The 24,167-nt window shown below is 36.2% G+C and overlaps 1 protein-coding gene across 1 annotated transcript; it reads left to right on the top strand.

Annotated features, from left to right (window-relative positions):
• The first annotated feature begins 1,793 nt into the window (after positions 1–1,793).
• Positions 1,794–23,496, top strand: LOC129882691 (myosin-6-like). Its single transcript, XM_055957099.1, has 39 exons — positions 1,794–2,194; positions 3,217–3,345; positions 3,531–3,674; positions 3,750–3,895; positions 3,973–4,132; positions 4,849–4,907; positions 5,016–5,175; positions 6,189–6,338; positions 6,429–6,565; positions 6,688–6,834; positions 6,962–7,063; positions 7,607–7,664; positions 7,748–7,849; positions 8,538–8,575; positions 8,709–8,835; positions 8,940–9,110; positions 9,214–9,345; positions 9,423–9,532; positions 9,603–9,663; positions 10,541–10,718; positions 10,811–11,016; positions 11,299–11,418; positions 12,554–12,652; positions 13,278–13,490; positions 13,596–13,735; positions 13,840–13,951; positions 14,043–14,087; positions 14,179–14,259; positions 14,351–14,521; positions 15,911–16,066; positions 16,191–16,382; positions 18,135–18,260; positions 18,380–18,450; positions 18,536–18,635; positions 18,740–18,796; positions 19,441–19,497; positions 19,665–19,745; positions 19,880–19,962; positions 22,986–23,496. Exons 1-39 carry the CDS (start codon positions 2,192–2,194, stop codon positions 23,098–23,100), a joined length of 4,539 nt encoding a protein of 1,512 aa, XP_055813074.1. The 5' UTR covers positions 1,794–2,191; the 3' UTR covers positions 23,101–23,496.
• Positions 23,497–24,167: the final 671 nt, after the last annotated feature.

Genomic DNA, 24,167 nt, shown 5'->3' with positions numbered 1-24,167 from the left:
ATTTGCTCGCGCACCTATTATTCCACAAATTCCAACATATAAATATTGGGGTGGAGTGAAGGATAAGTTTGTGGGCTTCTGTGCGGTAATTGCGAAGCCACCAACTCATAACAAGAGGTTTGAGGGGTGTGGCTTCATGCCTTATGCCTAGGGAATCTGAGAAATAGCGCCAAATATTCCTAGCGAATTGGCCAGTGCTGAAAATGTGCTCTATGGTATCCGGACCTGGAATATGGCAGCAACAACATGGAGTGGAATCATAGCCGAATGCAGTTAGCTTTTCCTCCGTTGGCAGCTTGCCTCTAAAAGCCCTCCACAACAAAAAAGAGCATTTAAAGGGGATGTTTTTGTGCCAAGTGTAATAGTCGGAAAATGTCTTGGTCCGGTGTTCCCTGACAACCTGCCATGCCGAGGAACATGTGAAGTTCCCATTGGTGTTAGGCTTCCAAATGGCCTGATCGGGTGTGTTTCCTTGCATCTGAAATGTGGAAGAAGTAATGAGAGGGACGAGTTGCACTGGTGCCAACTGATTTAGCATATCGATGTTCCATTGCCCATTTATAAGAAAATCAGCCACCAAAAAAAAATTAATAAATTAAAATTAATGAAAATGGCCCATATTTTAAATTTTGATTCTTGAAAATATATTTTTTTAATTAATTATTAATTATAAAAAGTGTGTAAGAAAAAATGGTGAATAAATAAAAAAGACATAAAAATTAATGACATGATGCTTATATGACAGTGATGTGGTGGGTGAGAGTGGTGTTATACTCTCAGAGTGATATTTAATTAACTTCAAACTTGTTAAGGAGGTATTTAAACGCCCGTGTAGTTGAAGTGTTAAAGTAAGTTTTGCGGCCAAATTCATAAATTTTTTGATATATTTACTTTATGTTAAAAATTCTTGAGATTAAGTGGATCAAATTGGGTGGGTGATGACGCAACTCAATTTTTAGTTCATTTGAGCCCAAAGTAAATTTGAATGGGTCATGACCAACCTAATTTTTAATTCAATCCATTTTAATCTCTCCAATTTCAATCCAATTCGTCCATTTGACATCCCTAGTATAAACTATCACCACTCACAACACTCTGCTACAACTATCACTATCACACATCACTAAGGGGTGTTTGGATTGACTTTTCTAAAATAACTTACAAATTAAAAGCTAAAAGTCATAAGTTGGAAATAATCAATGTTTGACGTTTTTGAGTACTTTTTTTGCCCAAAAAAAGTGCTCAAAAAATATTTTCAAAATTAAAAAAGAGTTTAAAAGACAAAAATTACTAAAAATAGTATTTTATTTAAATTTTATATCCAATAATATTTAAAGAAAGAAGGAAAAGACAGTGTTGACCACTTGTGATTACAATAGGTCCTTAAACTTGTTGGGTTCTTTTTGTTTTTTTCACCTAACTGTTGACTACAAGTCTTACTGTTGCTTAATTACCCAATGGAACCCACCCACTTTTACCCTAGTTTGACAATCATAAATTGATGGCTATAAACGACGCCGTATTAAAAACAGCTATATCCTGGTTGTGTTTTACCCGGTGCGCCGTTTTGAACGGTAGGGACCACGGACAATATCTTGTCCGCGTTAATGACCTCCTTTTGTAATAACGCGAATCTAGGAAGGGTAGACTCGGTATTCAATTCATTTAACAGATACTCTATTAATCCTCTTTAATTACAATTAGTCATTAAATTACATATTAATATAACTTAGACCAAACCCCCCTGCCCCCCACCCCCCCCAAAAAAAAAAAAAAACTACGTGGGCTTTTGAGTTGAGATAGAAGAAGAAGAAGAAAAGAAAAAAAAAAGACGCGATTCTTTTGCTCTTCATTAGAGCATTTCTTGAATCTTTAAACCTCTCCGATTCTTCTTTAATTTTCCACGAGAAATCAGACTGGTAATTAGTAGAGGATAAAGGGGGGGTTTTCAGTTCATTTGCTCACCAGATCTTGCTTCTTTCTTTGTTTGAAAAGTTGAAATTTTTTTGAGTCAAATTGAAGTCAGAGAGCAATTGAAGAAAAGTGAAAGTGAACTGTTGCTTTTATATTTGTCATTTTGAGGAGATTGAGTTTATCTACTTGTGGAAAATCAGCGGTTTCTTGATCTGTGTCATTTTATTGACATTGATGATTCAGAAGCTGATTTGATCTGATTGGAGTTATTTAATAAATGGTACTATTGGATTATTCCTTCTTTTTTTGTTATTCCACTACAGCATTGTTTGATCTGCACATTTCTTGATGTATTTTGTTTGTTTTGAAGGGGTTGTTTGATGTGTCTGAAATTTGATTTAAAGGGTATTCCTCATTGTTATCAGATTGTGTGATGTTTTTTTGACCAATGAGGATACTTTATGCCATTGGATCAATTTGGTTATGGAGATTAAGACTTGTTTATGACATTTTATTTTGCTAACTAAGTGTTGTAAAAGAGGAAAACCATAGATTGCTATGAGTCTATAGACGTTGCAGGGACTATGTTGTTTTCTTTTTGATTGAATAGTTAATTTCAGGTCAAGTTGGTTATGCTGATTAGACCCTTTATACCTTTCCTATTGCTGGCTAAAATGCTGTTAAAGCTTCATCTTTCGTTAGGAAATCTTAGATGTCTATGAGTTTATTAATTCTGAAGGTTAATTTCTGTAGTTTATTGACTTTTTGTTTTAGCAGAGCAGGGGTGGGATCACGATATATGCTCCGTTTCCGGCATGAGCATTATAATAAGAATCTCAAAGAAATTACTGTATAATTTCTCCCACTGTCATGCTTTTCTAAGTAAAGTTGGTAAACTAAATTAACTTCCTCGGAGCACTTTCATGTATTTTCTGCAACTTTTTAGTGATTGCCCAGAGTAAGTAGTAAGCCAAGCTGCAGTGTAACACATCATGGCCTTTTGTGTTGAATAAGTGTTTTTTTTCTAATTCCATCTGCCGAGACTTGCTGCATTAACGATGCATTTGATAACATTCAATGCAATGTGGCACAATTTCTCTGGTTTCGAGGGCATTGTTTTCTCCTCATTGCCTGGCCTCTTAACCGGTCGATAGGCTTTGATTCTTTATATGGACTGGCAGCCTCAATCTGAGTCATATTCATTTTGCTTATACGTGTAAAGGCACAAAAGAGTACAAACTATTGGTATGGTCTATAATACGTATTTCTGAATGGGCAACCCCCAAATCCTTGTATTTGCAGGCTGCTTCCATTAGCTTACCGGTTGGTTCTCTTGTTTGGGTGGAGGATCCTGATGTAGCCTGGATAGATGGGGAAGTTTTGGAGGTTAATGGTTCAGACATAAAGGTTCTTTGCACTTCTGGTAAAACGGTAAGTGAGCACATGGCATTTTATTGTAGGAAAGAAGTAATTAGTTTGTTCATTCAACTAACGGCAGAAACAAGCCAGGGCATTGAGTTGTATCCACCATACTCTTTCAAACCCATTTCTAACTAAGCAGAGTTTTGGGAAATGCTGAACCTTGTTCATTTACTTGCTGAAATCTATGGTTACAGGTTGTTGTTAAGTCTTCTAATGTCTATGCCAAAGATGCTGAAGCTCCGCCGTCTGGCGTGGATGATATGACGAAGCTGGCTTATTTGCATGAACCAGGAGTCCTACATAATTTAAAAGCTAGATATGATATCAATGAAATATATGTGAGTTTCTTGTCATTTTATAAGATCTGTTCATTTTCCTTTTAGGTCAAGTAACCTAATAAATGATGATTTCAGACATATACAGGGAACATATTAATCGCTGTCAATCCTTTTAGAAGGCTACCACACTTATATGATACCCATATGATGGCCCAATATAAAGGTGCAGCTTTTGGGGAACTGAGTCCACACCCTTATGCTGTTGCAGATGCTGCATACAGGTTTGTGCTTCTCTGTTTATATGAACCAATAACTCTATTTTGAATTGCCATTTTAAATATATTTACTATGGATGCAGACTTATGATCAATGATGGAGTAAGTCAGTCAATATTGGTTAGTGGGGAGAGTGGGGCTGGTAAAACAGAAAGCACCAAGCAACTCATGCGCTATCTTGCTTACATGGGAGGGAGAGCTGCAGCTGAAGGTAGTAGATCAGTTGAGCAGCAAGTCCTGGAGGTAATAAGTTTTACACTGTTATATGGTATTGTATCTAGAGCGTGACAACTGGTTACAACAACAACAACAACAAGCCCAGTATAATCCCACCATGTGGGGCCTGGGGAGGGTAGAGTGTACGCAGACCTAACCCCCCTTGAAAGGTAGGGCGGCTGTTTCCGAAAGACCCTCGGCTTAAGAGAGAAGAACAAGAGAAGAAAAAAAAGGAAAACAAGACATAGGTCAATAGAGCCAAGCATATCGAAAACAATATAAAAATATGAATAATGAGAGCGAGAAAGTCAGGGCAGGAAAGACCGGAAAGAAAGGAGCATTAACTACTATAGATAAATAGGATACCCAAAGTAAACCGGACCAACAAATGTAAGTAGTAATCAAATGCAGAAATCAAACGATAATAGACAAATGAGCAAAACTATGACTAATATGGAGAAAAGATAAGCCACCTAGCCTACTATCTTAGTCTGAGTCCTCCACAACCTCCTATCTAAGGTCATGTCCTCGGTGAGCTGCAACTGTGCCATATCTTGTCTAATCACCTCTTCCCAATACTTCTTCGGCCTCCCTTTGCCCCTCCTGAAACCGTCCATAGCCAACCTCTCGTGGTGACTACTGGCTGCTGATAATTATTTGTATGGATGTAAAACTAAAGATCATCTGTTGCAGTTGTACCTTTATCTACTCTTACGTGGTGACTACGCTTTTGCATTTTGCAGTCTAATCCTGTTCTGGAGGCATTTGGTAACGCAAAAACTGTCAGAAACAATAACTCAAGGTTGGATAGAATTTTGTCCGTTTTCTAAGTGTTCAGAGGGCATCTTTTTATTTTTTTTTCTGGAAAAATTGCTACATTGTTGTAATATCTCTCCCATGGAGATTGCAGTCGTTTTGGTAAGTTTGTGGAGATCCAGTTTGACCAAAAGGGAAGGATTTCAGGAGCTGCTGTCAGAACATATTTACTCGAAAGATCTCGTGTTTGCCAGTTGTCTGATCCTGAGAGAAATTATCATTGTTTCTACATGCTTTGTGCTGCACCACCGGAGGTAATGCACCACTATTTACTTCATTAGATGGATTTCTATGAAGAAGCATTATGAATCCACAGTATTTTATACTGTTTACCCCCTTGAATATTTGGTTTACTCCTCTTCTGTGTTGGAAAATCAACCAATTTTTCCCATTAGTGTTGTACTCTCGCAATGTTAATCTTTTAGAGGTTGCAACTTGCAAATGTCGTTATTTCTATTGGTATCTGAAACATCTTATCTTGTCCTCGCCTCTGACTGCTTATAATGTTGTTGGCTGATTTTATAATTTGTGATTAGCTTCAGAAGTTTAATAATACTCCAGATGCAACCTGCTTTTAGATTATAGGACCTTCATGCCCTCAAGTCATCTGTGTTTTTGCCTAGCTCACATGTGACTATCAGTATTCTGATGGTGGCAGTGCCTAGAGATTATTGCACTGGGACGATAGGTTTTGTCCAGTACGTGTAATCCAATTTAACACCAAATCTTCTCTAGAGTGTAAATGTCCCATGGATGAAGGGGTAAAGGATATGTAATCTGCATGGCTTATGATTTTCTTTTGGATATGTATCCCAACAACTTCCATATTCGTTATTTTTGACCCTTCTGAGAATGCTTTGCCCTTAGTAGTACCATACTTTTGTTTGGATAGCTCATATAGGGAAACCATCTTTGCATTCCTACTATTCATTTAGAAAAAGATTGATACAATACTCCGATTTAGTTCTGTGTTGTGGGAGGTAGCAGGTACCCGATGGAATAGTCGATGTGCACACAGGCTGGTCAAGACGCTGCTATTATAAAAAAGGAGAGAACAATACTCTGCTGCAGTAACATAAATTGGTTCAGGGATCATCCTATAACAACCTGTACAGCTACCATGATTGTCCTGCAGCAGATGCTGCAGTGTCTTTGCCTGGGATGCTTAACTCCTTTTCCTTCTCTTTGATATCTTAGTTCATATTGAGGAATAATCTGTCATATGGACTTGTTTTCCAAGCTTCTTATTTTATCTTTCCACTCTCAGGACATTCAAAGGTTCAAATTGGACAATCCTAGGACTTTTCATTATCTCAATCAGACGAATTGCTATGAGTTAGATGGGCTTGATGATGCCAAAGAATACTTAGCTACAAGAAGGGCAATGGACGTTGTTGGAATAAGCTCTGAAGAGCAGGTATCTTTTGGGAAGTTACAAGTGACAGTAAAACATGTTCAACTTTAGATTCTCCTTATACTTTCTTGGTTACCTTGTGAATGCTCCCAGGATGCAATATTTCGAGTAGTGGCTGCAATTCTCCATCTTGGAAACGTAGAATTTGCAAAGGGGAAGGAGATAGACTCGTCAGTGCCCAAAGATGAGAAGTCTTGGTTTCATCTGAGAACTGCTGCAGAGCTATTCATGTAAGTGGTATATAAGGAAATATTGAATCAAAGCACATTATGCTTTTTTACTGGTTTGAAGCATTTCTTTTAGCCATTTAACTTTTGTGTTACTAGCCATTAAACTTTTATATTACTCATAGGTGTGATGTAAAGTCTCTAGAGGATTCCCTTTGCAAACGCGTTATTGTTACTCGTGATGAAACCATCACCAAATGGCTGGATCCAGAAGCTGCACTTACCAGTAGAGATGCTCTTGCAAAAATTGTGTACTCAAGATTGTTTGACTGGTAAGCTGTAGTTTTGTGTCTGGACAGGAAGTAAATGACATGTTCAATTATCTTCTTTGTTTGTAGTATTCTTTATTTCTACAAACAATTATCAGTTTTCTCAGACCCTCCAACATTTTTTTTGCAGGCTGGTAGATAAGATTAATAGTTCAATTGGTCAAGATCCAAATTCTAAATCTTTGATTGGCGTGCTGGATATCTATGGATTTGAGAGTTTCAAGACTAATAGGTGATTATTTGTTGCGTTTTGGTTGGATTGCACGTGAATTGTCTCTTGGAGTGAACTATTAAAAAATTCCTTTAACATCTCCACAAGCAAGCAAATGTCATAGTACTTCACATTGTGTCAAGGGTCACATTTGTGATATTGATAATCGTATTGTTTTTATCTGTACACTTTTGCAATCAAATTTAATGTGGACTGAAGACCTCATTGTTAGTTACTTCCTCTGTTCCAATTTATGTGACACACTTTGCTTGTTAGTTTGTCCCAAAAAGAATGTCACCTTTCTATAATTTGAAACAACTTAACTTTAAAATTCTTCTTTTACCCTTAATGAAATGATTTATAACCACACAAATGTTTAAGATTTATTTTAGACCACAAATTTCAAAAGTCTTCCTTTCTTTCTACATCTGATATTTATGGAAGTTTAAAGAAGCACACTTTAGAATTTTGTTACATTTTGGTAACTCCGAGTGTCTGAAGTTTTTCGCATCTCAAAGCTGATTCTTTTGTATAATGTATCATTTTTGTGGGTTATATCTGCAGCTTTGAACAATTCTGTATCAATTTAACAAATGAGAAGCTTCAGCAGCACTTCAATCAGGTTCTGGCTATCTCCTTATCTTTTTTGTGCTATCTTTTAGTCTACTGCACAGCTTTTATGATGTCCTACCAATGTTTTTACAGCATGTTTTCAAAATGGAACAAGAAGAGTATACAAAAGAAGAAATTAACTGGAGCTACATTGAGTTCATTGATAATCAAGATATTCTAGATCTGGTAGAAAAGGTTTGTGCTGAGATTCTGGATGCTTAAAGTCTTGCCATTGCTTACTTGCAAATGTCTTAGAATATATTTGTTGGTTGAGTCAGTAAAGGAAAGTTGTTGCTTCCCCACTCTGATGCAATGACCCCCCAGTAAAGTCATTTTACTATTTTCCTCCCTTCCCTCTTTGTAAAATCTCTGCAGGTCTTCTTGGCAATCACTTGCCCTTTGGTAGGAATATGTTGTTCTCTTTGCAGACATTCGTCAGATTTATTGATGCAGCTCAATTTTTCAACCTCATGCTGCTAACATGTTTTGATCATGGAACCTGTAGGGTTAAGGATTTTTGTACTGCAGGTTTAGGGTTAAATAGCTTCAGAGATGATTTTTCCTTTGATAAACAGTAATAAGAGGTAGCAAAAAGCTTATGCAGAGATAGTGTCAGCAAGAATAAAAAATCCACAGAGATGTTCTAGTAGTAGAAGACCAAAAATCATGTTGTCTAGGTCAGATAAATCTAATGAGCTAATTGGCTAATATCTTCTTTTTTCTTCCGTACCATTGATCTTTTAAATAATAGATCATGGATAATCTCGTTTGCCCTCCATTTTCTCATTCAGTTGATTTCTTTTCTTATTACCATTTGCACCAGCACTTAGGTCACTTGCTCTTCTCTTATTTTAATAATATCTTAATTTTTCCCTTTGCTCAGAAACCAGGCGGTATTATAGCACTTCTTGATGAAGCTTGGTAAGTAGCTTGCTGAGGTTCTTCCAGTAACCTTATCATCCACTCTCTCTTTTAATTGCCACACTTATTGTGCTACTTATGCTCATATTTGGTTGCTTAGGATGCTTACAATGCTTTCATTTTGTTTTTGTAGCATGTTTCCTAGATCTACTCATGAAACGTTTGCTCAAAAGCTCTATCAAACTTTCAAAAACCATAAACGTTTCTGCAAGCCCAAGTTGGCTCGTTCTGATTTCACTATATGCCATTATGCCGGTGATGTATGTTTTTGTTTCTTTTGATATATACACCATTTGTAATATTACGTTTAGAATTTGTAGTTAACGTCAAAGCGTGGATATTATATACCTGCTATATTTTCCAGGTCACGTATCAAACCGAATTGTTTCTGGAGAAAAACAAAGATTATGTTATTGCTGAGCACCAGGCACTCCTGAATGCTTCAAAGTGTTCGTTTGTATCTGGGCTGTTTCCAACATCAAATGAGGAATCCTCAAAACAATCGAAGTTCTCATCAATTGGCTCAAGGTTTAAGGCATGTAGAATGCACCTTTTTCTTTCATATTTGCTTTTCCCTCTTATCGTTGCTATGGCTTGGAGCATGTTGAACCATGATTTGTGTCGTCGTATTTTTGCAGCAACAATTGCAATCTTTGCTTGAAACACTGAATGCAACAGAACCCCACTACATTCGATGTGTAAAGCCTAATAATCTGCTAAAGCCAGCTATCTTTGAGAATCACAACGTTCTGCAGCAGCTGCGTTGTGGGGTAAGTAAACATTTTGAATTTTGTTGCTGTTAATGTACATGGGAGTTGGATTACACTCACTCTTATTCTAATTCTAGGGAGTGATGGAAGCGATTAGAATAAGCATGGCTGGATATCCTACTCGGAGACCATTCTATGAATTTCTAGATCGTTTTGGCATCCTTTCGCCTGAAGTTTTAGATGGAAGGTATGCTATTAGCTTGTATAATTCAAATTATTATTGATTCTGTTTTTATGTGTTGACTAATTCATGACAGCACGGACGAGGTTGCTGCATGCAAAAGGCTCTTGGAGAAAGTTGGACTTCAAGGCTACCAGGTAATATTTTGAAATTACTCTGTAGGGATATGAAATACTTTCAAACTTTTGATGTACTTTTCTATCTTTTGTATTATTTTAAAGTATCATCAAAAAATCATTTAAATTACTGGCAATATTTGTTAAAATTACTGGCAATATTTGTTAGCTTTCTGAACCTTTTACTTGTACACATGGAGACATTTCTTGTTCATTAAGATATATCAAGCAAGTTTTGCCCCATTTTGTATTAGTTATGCTTAATTGTTCAGATTTTCGACATTTTAAGAAGAGAGTAGAAAACAAATGTTTGGAGGATCACGAGTCTGTTGACTGCATTTACCTTTCTGGCTTGTCCCCCATCTCTTCTATGTCATTATCTCATTCTTGCTTTCATATGAGCATTACTAGTTGTGTAATAAGACAAATAGTTTCATATTGGTCTTCTTTCTTGTCTCTTTTGTTGGTTGACTCCTCATGGATGTGCTTTGAACTTCTTTAGGTTTGCAAATTTCTTGTTTGACCTAATGATTGAAAAGTAAATAAGCAAATAAATAACAAGAACAAAATCTTTGTTTGACCTCTTTCTAGATTTGTTGATCTCAAATTGGCTCCTCGCTTTAGTCCATTTTCCTCTTATTGGCCATTAAGTTCTAAAATGCACCTTCTCATGTTTATTCTCCTAGTTTTTACTGTTTTTTTATGCTCATGATGCTGCAAACTTCAGTGAAAAGTCTAATATGCCGTACTAATTGTCTTCACAGAGTAATTCTGGTTCTTGTTTATAAGCATACTTAATATGGTCTCAATATCAAATTTTGATCCTAGTTTCATATGTGAGACTTCTTCCATGTTTAGGCTTTGAAAGCCATTCATTGGTCTCTATTTGGTCTTGCAGATTGGTAAAACAAAGGTGTTTCTGAGAGCTGGTCAAATGGCGGAACTGGATGCTCGAAGGACAGAGGTATTGGGGAGATCTGCTGGCATCATCCAGAGAAAAGTTCGTTCTTACTTGGCTCAGAGAAGTTTTACATTGTTACGTCGGTCAACAATACAGATACAATCTCTGTGCCGAGGTAATGAATTTGCTCCATATGTGGGTTCCTGTTTTAGAATGCACTTTAGGAATCGTGATACTCATTTGATTTTTTCCATTTGGTCATTGTAGGGGAACTTGCTCGGCGAGTATATGAGAGCTTGCGGAGGGAAGCAGCTTCTCTTAGAATCCAGACAAATGTGCGCATGCATATTGCTAGGAAGGCTTACAAAGAGTTGTGGTCCTCTGCTGTTTCAATTCAGACAGGATTGCGTGGGATGGCTGCACGCAATGAGCTTCGATTCAGAAGGCAGACAAAAGCAACAATTATTATTCAGGTAAGCATTCAATATCTGTAGGATAAATCTGTCTTTTTTGTTTCTTTTTCCTGCAGAATGGTAAGCCTAAGGATCTGCATAAGTGGGGTTCAATTTCATGACCTTCAGGTTTATGGTTGAGCCAACCCTTGGGGTTAAATGAAGGATAATCATTTCAAAAATTTGAGATCGATTCCTACTTTAGTAGATGTAGTAGTTAGTCTATTTTTCTTCATAGCAACTGAATAACATATCTCAGAAGCTACTGCTGAATTTTCATGGACCCTCATACTATATGTTCAGAGCCATTGTCGCAAGTTCTTGGCATGTTCGAAATTCAAGAAGCTCAAGAAAGCTACAATTGCCACTCAATGTGCTTGGAGAGCTAAAGTTGCTCGTAACGAACTGAAGAGGCTTAAGATGGTAATTCTCACTCCACATCTCTCTTTATCATCTTTGTTGGACAAAATTTTCACTCTCTGAAACTGTCCTATTTTGGTGATATATGCTGCCTGAGAATTTTCAGATATATAATATTATTGTAGGCTTGAACTCTGTAAAAACTGATTTGGAAAAGTTCTTGTTCTGATATTAGATTCTTGAATTGGAAAGTTGCTTTCATGATGTTGACCAAGGAAGTGGGGGTGACTGCTTTAAAGGGAATTCGTGGTCAACTTTTGAAATAAGTATTTAAAAGGCCCTGAATGGAGTGGACTAGGGATCAAATAGTTGGAGTAACAACCTTGAGAAATGGATTCAAATTCAAATAAAGGCGACACTTGGTGAATTCTTCCTATATGCCAAAGTCTTGGTAGATGGAGTTGACGGTACCTGTGCTGGTGGGAGGTAGTAGGTACTCTCAATGGATTTGTCGAGGTTCATGCAAGCTGCCCTGACACCACCACTATAAAAAAATTCTTTACATCTACCTCCATGAACTTGCAAGCCATAGTACTGAATCAAAGACTACAAACAAGGCCTTAGTCTTGTTCACTTTTGAGTCTTGGACTGCAAAAATTATTCACACGCAGCTACTCAAGTTGCATTGTAGAAAAATTTTGCCCTACTGCTGAGTTGACTGGCTTTTCTAAGTTCCTAAAATTGTTAAGCTCAATGAAAGAGTAATGACATTATTATAATCAGTATTTTTCTATTTTATACATCTGACTGAAGTGATCTTATTCCATGTTTAATACATAAAATAAATAAAAATGTACTCTCTAACACTTAAGCTTTTAGATGCGATCGTTACACACTTCAACATAGTATGAGGTCTTAGGTTCAAGTTTCATTGCCACCCATTATCAAAAAGAATTTCCACGTGCTTGGCTCATGAAAAAAATCAGTCTCGCACGTGAGGGGGCGTGTTGAAGTTATAAATAAATAAATAAATAAATAAAAGCGTACTGTCTCTAACAGCTTAAGTTTGTGCACTTCAACTGAAAGAAATTAAGCATGCGAAAATGCTTGCAAATATGACTCTTGTTTTTATTTATCATTGTTTGGTCTCATCAACTGCTTTTTATCTGAGTTCTGCTCTTACTCATCCTTTTTTCAGGCTGCTCGGGAGACTGGGGCTCTGCAAGCTGCAAAGAATAAATTAGAGAAGCAAGTTGAAGAATTAACTTGGAGATTGCAGCTGGAGAAACGCATGAGGGTCAGTAGATAAAATTATATACATAATTGTTCACCCACATTTTGGTAGTTCTTTCATGACACACAATATCCTTGATCAATGCTTTCTCTAAAGCAAGTTCTAGAACAGTCTTCTTCAATCTTCATATGTACCATTGTTGATCCATTTGAAAAAGGGGAAGGAAGCACCAAAGATTGACTTAAAAAAATATGGAATACCAAAAATTCTGTTAATCTAGGTTAAGGATTTTGAGGGTAGTTTCTAGAACTAGAACAGATATATGGAGCCTATAATTTTATTTGGTGAAGGGAACACTAAAGCACCAGAATAGAGGCACTCGGTTTAAGTAATGGACTGCTTCAGCTCCTTGAAAGATTGGGGGTCGGTAGCATCCCACTGGTTGTGAAATATACTTAGCTAGAAAAGAATGCATGCTTTACAAATGGGCCAAAAACTTTCAACAACTTTTGTGCTTGCTGAATAGAAGTATGAGATAATGCTATACCTTGCCTTATTTTTTTTCCTAAGAAGTATGAGATAATGATAGTGAGAACATAAATAAGCTTGTCCCATCTCAGCTGTTATTTCCTTACATGATCATTTTGTTTCTTCCTGTGAGCTCATTATTCAAATTGTGTTTTTGTAGGCGGATGTTGAAGAAGCAAAAACACAAGAAAATGCAAAACTACAATCTGCTTTGCAGGAGATGCAAGTTCAGTTCAAGGAAACCAAGGAAATGCTTGTCAAAGAACGTGAAAATGCAAAAAGCGCAGCCGAGCGGATCCCTATTGTACAGGAAGTCCCTGTTATTGACCATGAATTGATGAACAAACTTAGCATTGAAAATGAGAACCTAAAGGTGAGTCGACTGAAACTTTAAAGTCAGGTTTCTATTGTTGCTTTATACGTTTATCAACTGAAGCTACTTGGTGTGCAAGTTTTGATAATTATTTTTTGAATATAGACTATGGTAAGCTCTCTAGAAAAGAAGATTGGTGAAACAGAAAGAAAATATGAAGAGACAAATAAACTTAGTGAGGAGCGGTTGAAGCAAGCGACGGAGGCAGAGTCTAAGATTGTTCAGTTGAAGACTACTATGCAAAGGTTGAATGAACTTAATAGGAATATGTAGCTTAAATTGATAAATGTGCAAAAGTGTTGTTTGTCATACAGACACTTTACTCATCACTGGGTCTTTTGGCTATTAGGCTCGAGGAGAAAATTTTTGACATGGAATCTGAGAACAAGATTCTTCGACAGCAGGGCCTGTTAACCCCTGCCAAGCGGGTTTCAGATGATTCACCTAATCTGGTTTCCAAGGTACTTACCAGGGAAAAGTCATCATTTTCATTTTTCTCTTTCCCTTGACCATTACCGTTAACAAACTTGAGACACTGTTTTGTATTTCCAGATAGTTGAAAATGGACACCATCTCGATGATGAAAAGCACACTAATGTAAGACATAATTTTATAGTCATTAAGCTACATCACTTGTAGGATGCTGTCAAGCTTTAATTACTGCTTATGAGAGGACTAATTTTGGCAGGATGCACTGAGTTCCACACCTTCTAAAAATTATGAAACCCCCGACAGCAAGTTGAGGAGACCTCCTATTGATCGACAGCATGTATGTGATTCTATGGATAGTTTGGATTATTTATTTCTTAATACCTGATAGAGAGTTTCGTTAAATAAAACCCTTGTTGACCTTGCTACAGGAGGATGTTGACGCACTCATTGACTGTGTGATGAAGGATGTGGGGTTCAGCCAAGGAAAGCCTGTTGCAGCTTTTACCATCTACAAATGCCTTCTCCATTGGAAATCTTTTGAAGCTGAGAGGACTAGTGTGTTCGATCGTTTGATTCAGATGATTGGTTCAGCTATTGAGGTATGTTCTTGTGGATGCTGATTATTTACATTGTCATGGACATGTTTCATGGATATTTAAGAACTGAAGGCTTGGACCAAGGAACCTGAAAAGGTCAACAATAATTGCCTGACTGCAGTAAAAAGTATTACCTGCTTCTGTACAGGCCAGGAGCTAAACATCCATTTAAGTAAAAAAATTAGAGATAAACATCCCTTATCAAAAAATTTTGTTACAGAGAAATTAATTTTACAGTCGCTACCAGCATTGATTAGGAAAGGGGGAAAAAACCCTGCTCATAGCATTCCTATTTAAATTTTAAACTATTGTGGAGGCGGAAGTCAATATGATATAAATCAACATATTTACCTATATCGTTCTCTTTTGGGGATGTCAACAATGTACTCTTTCCTATTAGGAATTTATGATTTCATGTATGGCATACCAAATCAGTCTTGCTTAACTGAACCCTCGGAAAATACCAATTCCTGATTTTTGAAGCTGTCAGTGGGAGAGGGAGGGTTTTAAGTGTTGGTTGAATTAGTGTGCCCAAGCAACAGTAACATAAAACAGATTTTGGTGGAGTCACTAGCTATATCTCAATATTTTCTCTTGAACAAGTTCATGAGTTCCACATTTTAACAGGATACCTTAGGTTTCTGATTCTTGTCTGGGAATGAGCTTTCCATTTTGAAGTTATTTGGAAGTGTTAGAGATGAAACTGGCAATTAGAGAACTGTAGACGGCAATAAAGGTTTGACGGTTGAAAAAGAAAGTTATAAATCCTAGTGTATTGAAGCAGATGGGGACTGCATCTCAACGTGAGAATTGCATAAAGTATTAGCTGCAGCTTTCGAATATTATATTTTCACCTACATTTGTATAATTCAGTTATCTGCTTTATATTGTCCTGTCCAACCATCATCAACAACTATAGGACGTTACATTTTAACGTGAAATACTTTCTTGATGTAGGAAGTCCTTATGTTTAAGTTTGCTGGAGAATTGTTTAATAGTTTATACCAAAGTAGAAGTTTCCAGATTTTAAATTCAAACCCGACCAGAATTATGAATTGATATCTTTCCATATGACATGAACTTGATACACCACATATAAGGTTTAACTTAACATTTCGATTTAGAGGCAACTTCAATCATCAATAAAACATGGAATTGGAATATCATTGTCTAGTAAACTTCAACTAACTTACATCATTACTAAAGCGTGGAATAGGAAAATTATCTGTCAGTTTGCAGTTTCTGCTGAATGATTTAAATCATCATCCATGAGACAATGAATACAGGGGAAACAGGAGTGCAACCTTCTTTTGTCAAATTTTTGAAGGTTGATACCACATTTAGAATCATTGTGATTAACTTGAAGCATAAAAAAGTATCTACTGATTGCAGAATCAAGAAAGCAACGACCACATGGCATATTGGCTGTCAAATACCTCAACGTTGTTGTTCTTAATCCAAAAAAGTCTGAAACCAGGTGGTGCAGTTGGTGCGACTCCTACCCGCAAACCACAACCTCCGACATCTCTATTTGGGAGAATGACAATGGTATTGAAGCTTTTGAATTTTCCTTCATTCTTGTTTATGTGTGATTGTAGTCCTGTCAAGAGTAGTAGCAATAGTAGTTTGACTCTCATGTATGTTCTTTCTGATTATGCTGTGTTGTTTTCAGGGATTTCGTTCGTCGCCTTCTTCGGTCAATCTTGCTGCAGCTGCAGCTGCGTTGGTAGTGCGCCAAGTTGAAGCAAAATACCCTGCTCTGCTTTTCAAGCAGCAGCTTACAGCATATGTTGAAAAGATTTATGGAATTATTAGGGATAACTTGAAGAAGGAGTTGGGATCACTCATTTCCTTATGCATCCAGGTTTGTCGAAATATTCTCTCAGCAATCCACTACTGCATTTGGAAGAGCTTTCTGCTTTTCCTTTTTGGCTTACCACTTCCCCAAGTTCAGGATGATCTTAGAGGGTGTTGCTTAATTGCTAATCCTTTTCCACTAAATTTTACTCTTATCTAAAACTTTTCAGATTATCATCAGTTTTTGTTTGTAAGCAGAGCTTCCTGGCTAATAAATATTTGAGACTGTGAGTCAGGGGGGGGGGGAGTATTAGGTCGGAGTTTATACAGTAAATTCTGTTAATTTTCTTTTTATTGTTTTTTTAGGAGAATGCTCGACATTCTGAAAGTTCTTTTTTCATTTTTGTTTCCCTTGTCAAATGAATAACTCAGTAGGGTCATCCTCTTGAGGAAAAGGGAACATATTATAATGCCTATTTCCTTCTTTATCACATCACTCATATTCATGAAGAAATGATTTCATGCAGTATATCAAGTCCTGTAAGCATTGAGTTAGTATTCCCTTTGAATTTGGTCATGGTAAACCAGCTCATGTGGTAAAATTCTTTTTTGATGCATACTGTTTCTCCCTTTTTTTCAATATTACTCCTAATGGTGTACCCAGACAAAGAAGGATCGTTTGTTCTAGCCATACAAATTGAAATTTTTCACAAATATTGGGACATGCTTTCTGATTTTTTAGGTTATTGAGTATAGCTCTGATTCAATAAAGAATGTTATCCATCTCTCAAGTCAATATAAAAGATCAATATATCCCTATAAAACTATGTACTTGTGCTTTTATTGCTTGATGATCCAAGAGTTGAGAAATATAGCTCATCTGAAATGAGATGTGTATTTATAACATTTAGGTTATTTGGTACAATAATATTTGTAACTCACCAAAGAAAACAATTATTATCTGCAAGTTATAGTGATTAACATTTTGTAAAGATTAAGGAACTAAACAAGCTGGAGCAGCCTTGCATTGTTTTTGGTGATAAGGTAACAAACATTCTGTTGATGTTTGTGGGGTGTTAGAGCAGAATTGCATAACGTGTCAATGGTCCTTTAAGGCTAAACCATTGTGCTTAGCAAATAAGAAAACAACAGGATGCTATCAATGAATAGGTGTCGCTAGGGCTGTTGCAAGCTTCTGAAGGTGAGATGAATGTTAACATAAAAAGATCAGATACCGCACCCACTTATGAGCTGCTTTAATTGGGCTCAAAATCTCACCTCCCTTAGCATCAACTACGTGAGTCACTTTGGTGCACACTAAGGCAGGCACTCATGTCTTCTAAGGTGCACCAACCAAAGCTATCTCCGGGAACTCCTCCCCTTGTGAAGAGGTACTAACCATCAGGGTTGTGACAAAGGAAGGCGCCATCCCTTCTTTTCTCTCACAATCACGATAGCCCTGCTGTTGAACATTTGAAGAGTATCTAAGCTTATTTACTTTAAGCTGCTTCTGATTACATATTTGAGCGAACAACTGAAATTTTGTTGCCTAGAACGTAAATGTGATATATATATATATATATTTCTTACTCTTTTAGAGAAGCTTTTTGGACTAGTAGCTATTCTTTTCCATTGACATGTAATAGGTAAAACATCTGCTGCTTCTCTTTTGTGGCTGTTTCTTGAGATTGTTCGAATTTAACACTAGATTTTCCTTTTCCCTTTCAGTTTTTTAGTGTAGCTTTGTGGTCTGAGTTGGACTAAATTTGTCAATTGTAGCCTTCCTTCTACATAACAATAGTAATATGTTGAAATTCAGGCACCAAGGACTTCCAAAGGAAGTTTGAGAACTGGGCGATCCTTTGGCAAAGACTCTTCGACCAATCATTGGCAGCGGATTATTGAATGCCTCAACTCTCTTCTCTGTACATTGAAAGAAAATTTTGTATGGATCTCATAATTTTTTTCTTTTACCAAATTTCCAATATAAGCTAATGCTTGTAGTTTATATAGATCTATGGATGCATGGAGTAAAAGTTAAAAAACTATTTTTGATTCTCTTAGGTGCCTCCAATTCTTGTTCAAAAGATATTTACTCAGACCTTCTCATACATCAATGTACAACTGTTTAACAGGTGAGTGAATTTTGTTATTCTAAATTGTGTTCTTATTATATGGCAGTTGTCAAATGCTCATTCAGCTAAATATTGCATTTTGCAGTCTTCTTCTCCGAAGGGAGTGTTGTACATTCAGTAATGGGGAATATGTTAAAGCTGGGTTAGCTGAGTTAGAGCTATGGTGCTGCCAAGCAAAAGAAGAGGTAAGTTCAGCATGTCTGTAATTTACACATTGTTACTCATTTCTCATTATTGCCAGCTTTATTGAAAAAATTGAATTCATTTCCTTTTTGTTCTTTAATTGCAGTATGCAGGTTCCTCTTGGGATGAACTTAAACATATTAGACAAGCTGTTGGGTTCTTGGTATGTTAATTTCTTTCATCGTAGCTTAGAAATATATCTGCATAACTTGCCACACACTGTGAAGGTCTTGGTAGTGTTGAAGGGTCTGAGTTGTCTTAAATGGTTGCCCTTCCTATGTATGTGCCCTCATTTATTATTTTATTTGGATATCACTTTTTGACTTCTTTCTTTTATCTGGACACGCCATGTGCGGTTTTGCCTTGATCTTTGAATTATTGTCGATTGGTTTTTCAAGTTTCATGTGAAATTCTTTCGATGATGCACATAATTTATTATTGTGATGGGAAAGATCCCAGCATACAAGTATTTCCATGAAAGTTTCCAGCAAGTCGGCATGGTTAATTCTGTAACAAAAGTCCCTTGACAATTGATATAGAGTTGAATGTCTACTGCTGGACTAAGCTATTGAAATTCTCTCAAGCCTTTTATCTTATCACTGGTTCTTATTTTCTTCCGTAGTATTGCAGCTGTTACAGACTTAGTTGTTGCCAGATAATTGTTGCTCATTTTTCCTTTTAGAATTTGTTCATGTCTACATTTTTAGATGTAAACTGCAACTAAGAATTGATGCTAGCATTTTTTGGGTTTGTTTTTATGTATTGCAATAACTGATGTAATTTCCCTTTCCTGTTCCTTGTCTGCAGGTTATACATCAGAAGTATAGAATATCTTATGATGAGATCACCAATGACTTGTGTCCTGTAAGTCTCTTTTCCTCTTCAGCATTTGTTTTGTAAATACTCTTCTTTTCTGTTGCCATCAAGCCATTTTGATTGGAAGAGTTCTTTGTCAAATTCTTCTCTTATTATTCACTTGAGTTTAACATACAACTCTGTATATACTCTCTCTAAATTTCTTTCTTCTGCAGATTCTTAGTGTCCAGCAACTTTACAGAATCTGTACGCTCTATTGGGATGACAACTACAATACCCGAAGTGTTTCCCCAGATGTAAGATGTGCATACTGAGGGCTTGTCTTATTGAAGTCCTACAGCACAATTTTTTTTTGATAACCAGTCCTACGGTACATTTTCACTCGAGCATAGTTGAATTTCTTTTGAAATTTCCCTCTCTCTTGTTACAGGTCATATCAAGCATGAGGGTGTTAATGACAGAGGACTCAAACAATGACGAGGGCAACTCATTTCTATTGGATGATAATTCAAGGTGAGAAACTTTCATCTGTGTTGTGAATATTTGTCATCCTCCGAGTCAAACATTGGACAAGAAACATGCTCATCTAATCTCCGCTATTCTTTCTTTGCTCGCCGTACCCTGTTCTTTTACCTTCCCATCTCCTTAAGAACTTGGTATCCCCAGAGGTACGGCATACATCATACAAACACTTGATTTTTAAGAATTACTCACCTCAACTTGCCGTCTTTGTCCAACTGCACACCTTAAGTTTGTAGGGGTCCTATGACCGATGGCGGAGCCAGGATTTTCATTAAGGGGTGCCAAAATATAAAGAAGTGAACACATGATAAAGCCAACAAAATAAATTTTACTAATGAAAGCAGAAGATAGTTACATTGTAATTCGACAGAATACATAATAATAAACTAAAGTGCGTGTCATTTTAGTTGTTTAAAAAAGGATACAAAAATGACTGCAGTTAAAAAGTACTATTATGGTGCTAGCAGGGGTGGAACACATGACCTCAGGGAAGTTTTGCAGCCCCTTAACCACTTCGCTAAACCTTCAGCTTGTGTCTAGAGGTGTTGACACTTGTATATATATTTATTAAACCAAAATTTGACCTATATATACAATGTAATTTTCCCGTGAAGGGGCGTCTCTTGACACTCCTCGGGTAAGGGTAACTCCGCCCCTGCCTATGACCTCCCTAAGCTTGTGTGAACTGGAATCTTTTCCCCCTTATTTGCTGATGTGGGACAGAAAGTATTAACTCAATCCGCGTGAGTGAAAAACAATGCCGGTAATACAGCTTATGGACAGAATACACCATATTTGTCAAACACCATATTTTTCAATCAAAAGCGATATTATCCTAACAAGAGTTGGGCAAATGTCATTCTTCTTCTTACAGCTATCCATACCCAGTTCAGCTCCAACTCCCTCAGGTTGTGTGATCAGAGTCCCTTCAAGAAAATGCCACTTCCTTTACTGTATAGAATTTGTGAGTGAGACCGAACTCAATCTGCAGAAATCATCAAATCAAAAACTTAATAAAATGATTTTAGGTCCTTTGTTAATGTTAAAAGAGATAATGATGAAGATGATTCAAGTCTTCTGATAGAATTAATCATCTTCCGACCTTTATCAAAAAAAAAAAGATTTAAGTCTTCTGACGTGGAAAAACGGGTGGCAGTATTTAGAGTTACATTGCCCAACATAAATCTGGTTTTTGGTCTCTTGGGGTGGTAATTATTTTTATTCTCCATTAGTTCAATCAAGTCTTTTTCTCCTTTTTATCATCCCTAGTTGAAAACTTCTTTGGCTAGTGATATTGTTTTGATAATTAGCCTGTTTCAGTCATTCAAATTCCCTGTGTAATTAAAAGCAGAAGTATATAATTATTCAGTTTCAAAATAAAATATTTGCTTCCCCGACAAATAGATCTCTGAAAGTGAACTCCAGTGATGACCATTATATCCTCTACCTCCACTACCATCACATGTATGGTCAAAGTCTTCTTTGTTTGTTGAAAATTTCACCAACTTGCTCCACTTATTTGACTTACAAATTGTGCTTTACACAGCTTTTTTACACTTTTGAAGGGAAACTATCTGGGACTTTTCTATTTTCTTCTTTAAACTTATCTTCAAATCATCAATGACAACTTTCTGTCATTGAAATTTGCCAGATTCACTGTTATGTTAGTACCTATCCTTGGTTGAGGCATAAACAAGTCCTTGCCTTTCTCTTTCTGCTTATTACAAATAGGATATCTTTCAACTTCAAACAAATAGAGGACATCTTTCAATGCTTCTATATACGTCTAGCTTTTTCTTTTTACAGCAAGAATATTAGTTTCTTCTGTTTTTTTCTTTCTTTTGCATATGATGCTCTAGTTTCTTGTTTTATTCCTTGTATAATAATTATAGCAGACTGGAAATTTGAAAAATGTCAAGTGTTAGTTCTTTACCCTTCATCCATTGGTTGACTAAAAAAGAATAAGATTCATGGCTATTTTTCGCGAACTATTGAGTTTGAGCAGATGGAAGTGTTTTTCGATATTGAATGTGTTTAATGGACATTAGGGGTGGGGATAAGCTTAAATTTCAGTTCTTTCTGATATGGTCTTAAAACTATGCCTGAAATTATTAAGTTATAAAAAAAATACTGCTAGAAATGAGAAGTCAAAGGATGAAGTAGGTCAAAATATAAAGGGTACCTCTGCCTTCCCCCCCCCCCTCCCCCCCGCCCCCCTTATATAGTAGTATTAAGTGCCCGTTTGGATTGGCTTATTTTAGGTGCTTTTAAGCAGTTTTGAAGTGTTTGGGTAAAGTTAAAAATGCTTATAAACACTTATTTTTAAGCCAAAGTAACAAAAATAAGCCAAAAGTCACAAGTTAGAAATTCTAACTTATGGCTTTTGGCTGATAAGTCATAAGCCAAAAGCCAATCCAAACAGGCTCTAAGTAAACAAGCTAGTTTCTTGTTGTTTGTGCCTCTAAAACAAAGTATCAAGTTACTTTTAACTTTCTTCTGTTCTTTAGGAAACTATATTCTCTATTCAGTTAAACTCAAATCTATAAATGATGTGTAAGTTGTAACTAGTTGGAAGGAAAGATTTCAAAAGCTCACAGACTTTGTTAGTTGTCTTCTTTTTATGAATTTATATGTTTTGATCGGCTGATATGATAGAGGTCCAGTTTTATTTGAATTTCCTCCTTGGTCATTTTATTCATTCTTTTAGACATATTTTAACTGATACTGGAACAAATGTATTAACTTTGTTTGAAATTCTCTCTGGCTCCTCAGAGGTAATTACTCAAATAATATTGAAGTCTGTAAAAGATGAGTGGAAAAAAGGAATTATTTGTAAATTTTTTGCTTTGACCTTTATCCTAACAAGGATTCACATGTTTGATAAAAGCTAAAATCTCAACACTTAAACCTGAAGGTTAGATTTTGAACTGATACAACTATACATCCTCAAGTGCAATCTTTTGAACTAGGTGAAAACCTTAGGTATAACTGATACAACTATCTTTTTAATGCAGCATCCCGTTCTCTATTGATGAAGTCTCAGAATCACTTCAAGTGAAGGATTTTGCAGATGTCAAACCTGCAACAGAACTTATCGAGAATCCAGCCTTCCCATTTTTACACGAGTGAGGCCTAGGAACCTCGAGGTTTTCTTGCATTATAGTTACAGATTTGTTGAAAAATGTCCTAGGTGGATATATTCAATTTGTTGTATATTCATTCTTCTTATTCCTTTTCAATTTTTTTAATACCCAATATAGATTGATGTAAAATAATATTTTTTTTTCTTTTGTGTTTATAATTGTAATTCCAATAGCCTAAGGTTCAAGTCAGCAAGTAGTCAAATTTTGTATTTGTTTTGGTGCAAAGAGCAGCAACAACAACATTCTTTTTATCAGGAAAATAGAGTTGGTAATAGTGATGGGTGTAAAAGTTTTTGTATTCTGTCCACATTTCATTATGTAATGAAACAGAAACATAACAAGGTTGATTTTGTACATTGATTTGTTCAAGTGTTATTCTCTAGCCATTATGACTCAAATTGTCGTTCTGAATGTAAAATTCATTGAAGGGGAAAATGTTTCCTGCTAGAAGTTTTCTATTGTCTTTGAAGAGTACGGAAGATTGCACTGAAAAATTATAAGTAAATTATTGAACAAGGTTGAATAAGTGAGTGTGAACATCAAATATGATCTTTGTGAGAAATTTGAAAAAAATCTATGGAGCTTTTTTACAAAATTTCAAGTCAGTTGTGGAAATTTAGATAGGTTTTTTGAACAAGAATTTGCAATTCAAATTTTTGTACTAGATAGATACATTGTTCATATAATAATGTTTAGGGGTATATAAATACGGTTTACAAAGTAAAAAATTGCTAATGTGCCAAGTATTGTGTTGGATAGTGTATTTTTGAAAGGATAACGAAGACAACATGCTTTTAACACATGCAAGTCAGGGGAGAAATGATTAAGATGTTATGGGTCTAGCCAAAAAGAAGATACATAATCATTGGGTGGATAGGACAAGTTTGTAGTTGAACTTCCAATAGACATATATCTGAAAATCAAGAAAGTAGACATTACATTTTGCAGAATTGGTGTTTTTTGGGACCCCATCAAGATGTTTCACATGCTTTTCTTAAATACCTACAAAGAATTAACCACAAACCCTCCATGCCTTCACCTCACTTATTAAGG

This window comes from Solanum dulcamara, chromosome 3 (assembly GCF_947179165.1).
Source record: "Solanum dulcamara chromosome 3, daSolDulc1.2, whole genome shotgun sequence".
In the NCBI taxonomy this organism is placed as follows: domain Eukaryota; kingdom Viridiplantae; phylum Streptophyta; class Magnoliopsida; order Solanales; family Solanaceae; genus Solanum; species Solanum dulcamara.
This window is presented reverse-complemented; position numbering and strand designations above follow the sequence as displayed.

Bases quoted from the DNA above. Each gene is read 5' to 3' on its own strand.
- LOC129882691 (XM_055957099.1), top strand. The intron at 4,133-4,848 runs GTAATAAGTTTT...TGCATTTTGCAG, and splicing joins TTGAGCAGCAAGTCCTGGAG to TCTAATCCTGTTCTGGAGGC. The intron at 7,665-7,747 runs GTTCTGGCTATC...ATGTTTTTACAG, and splicing joins TTCAGCAGCACTTCAATCAG to CATGTTTTCAAAATGGAACA.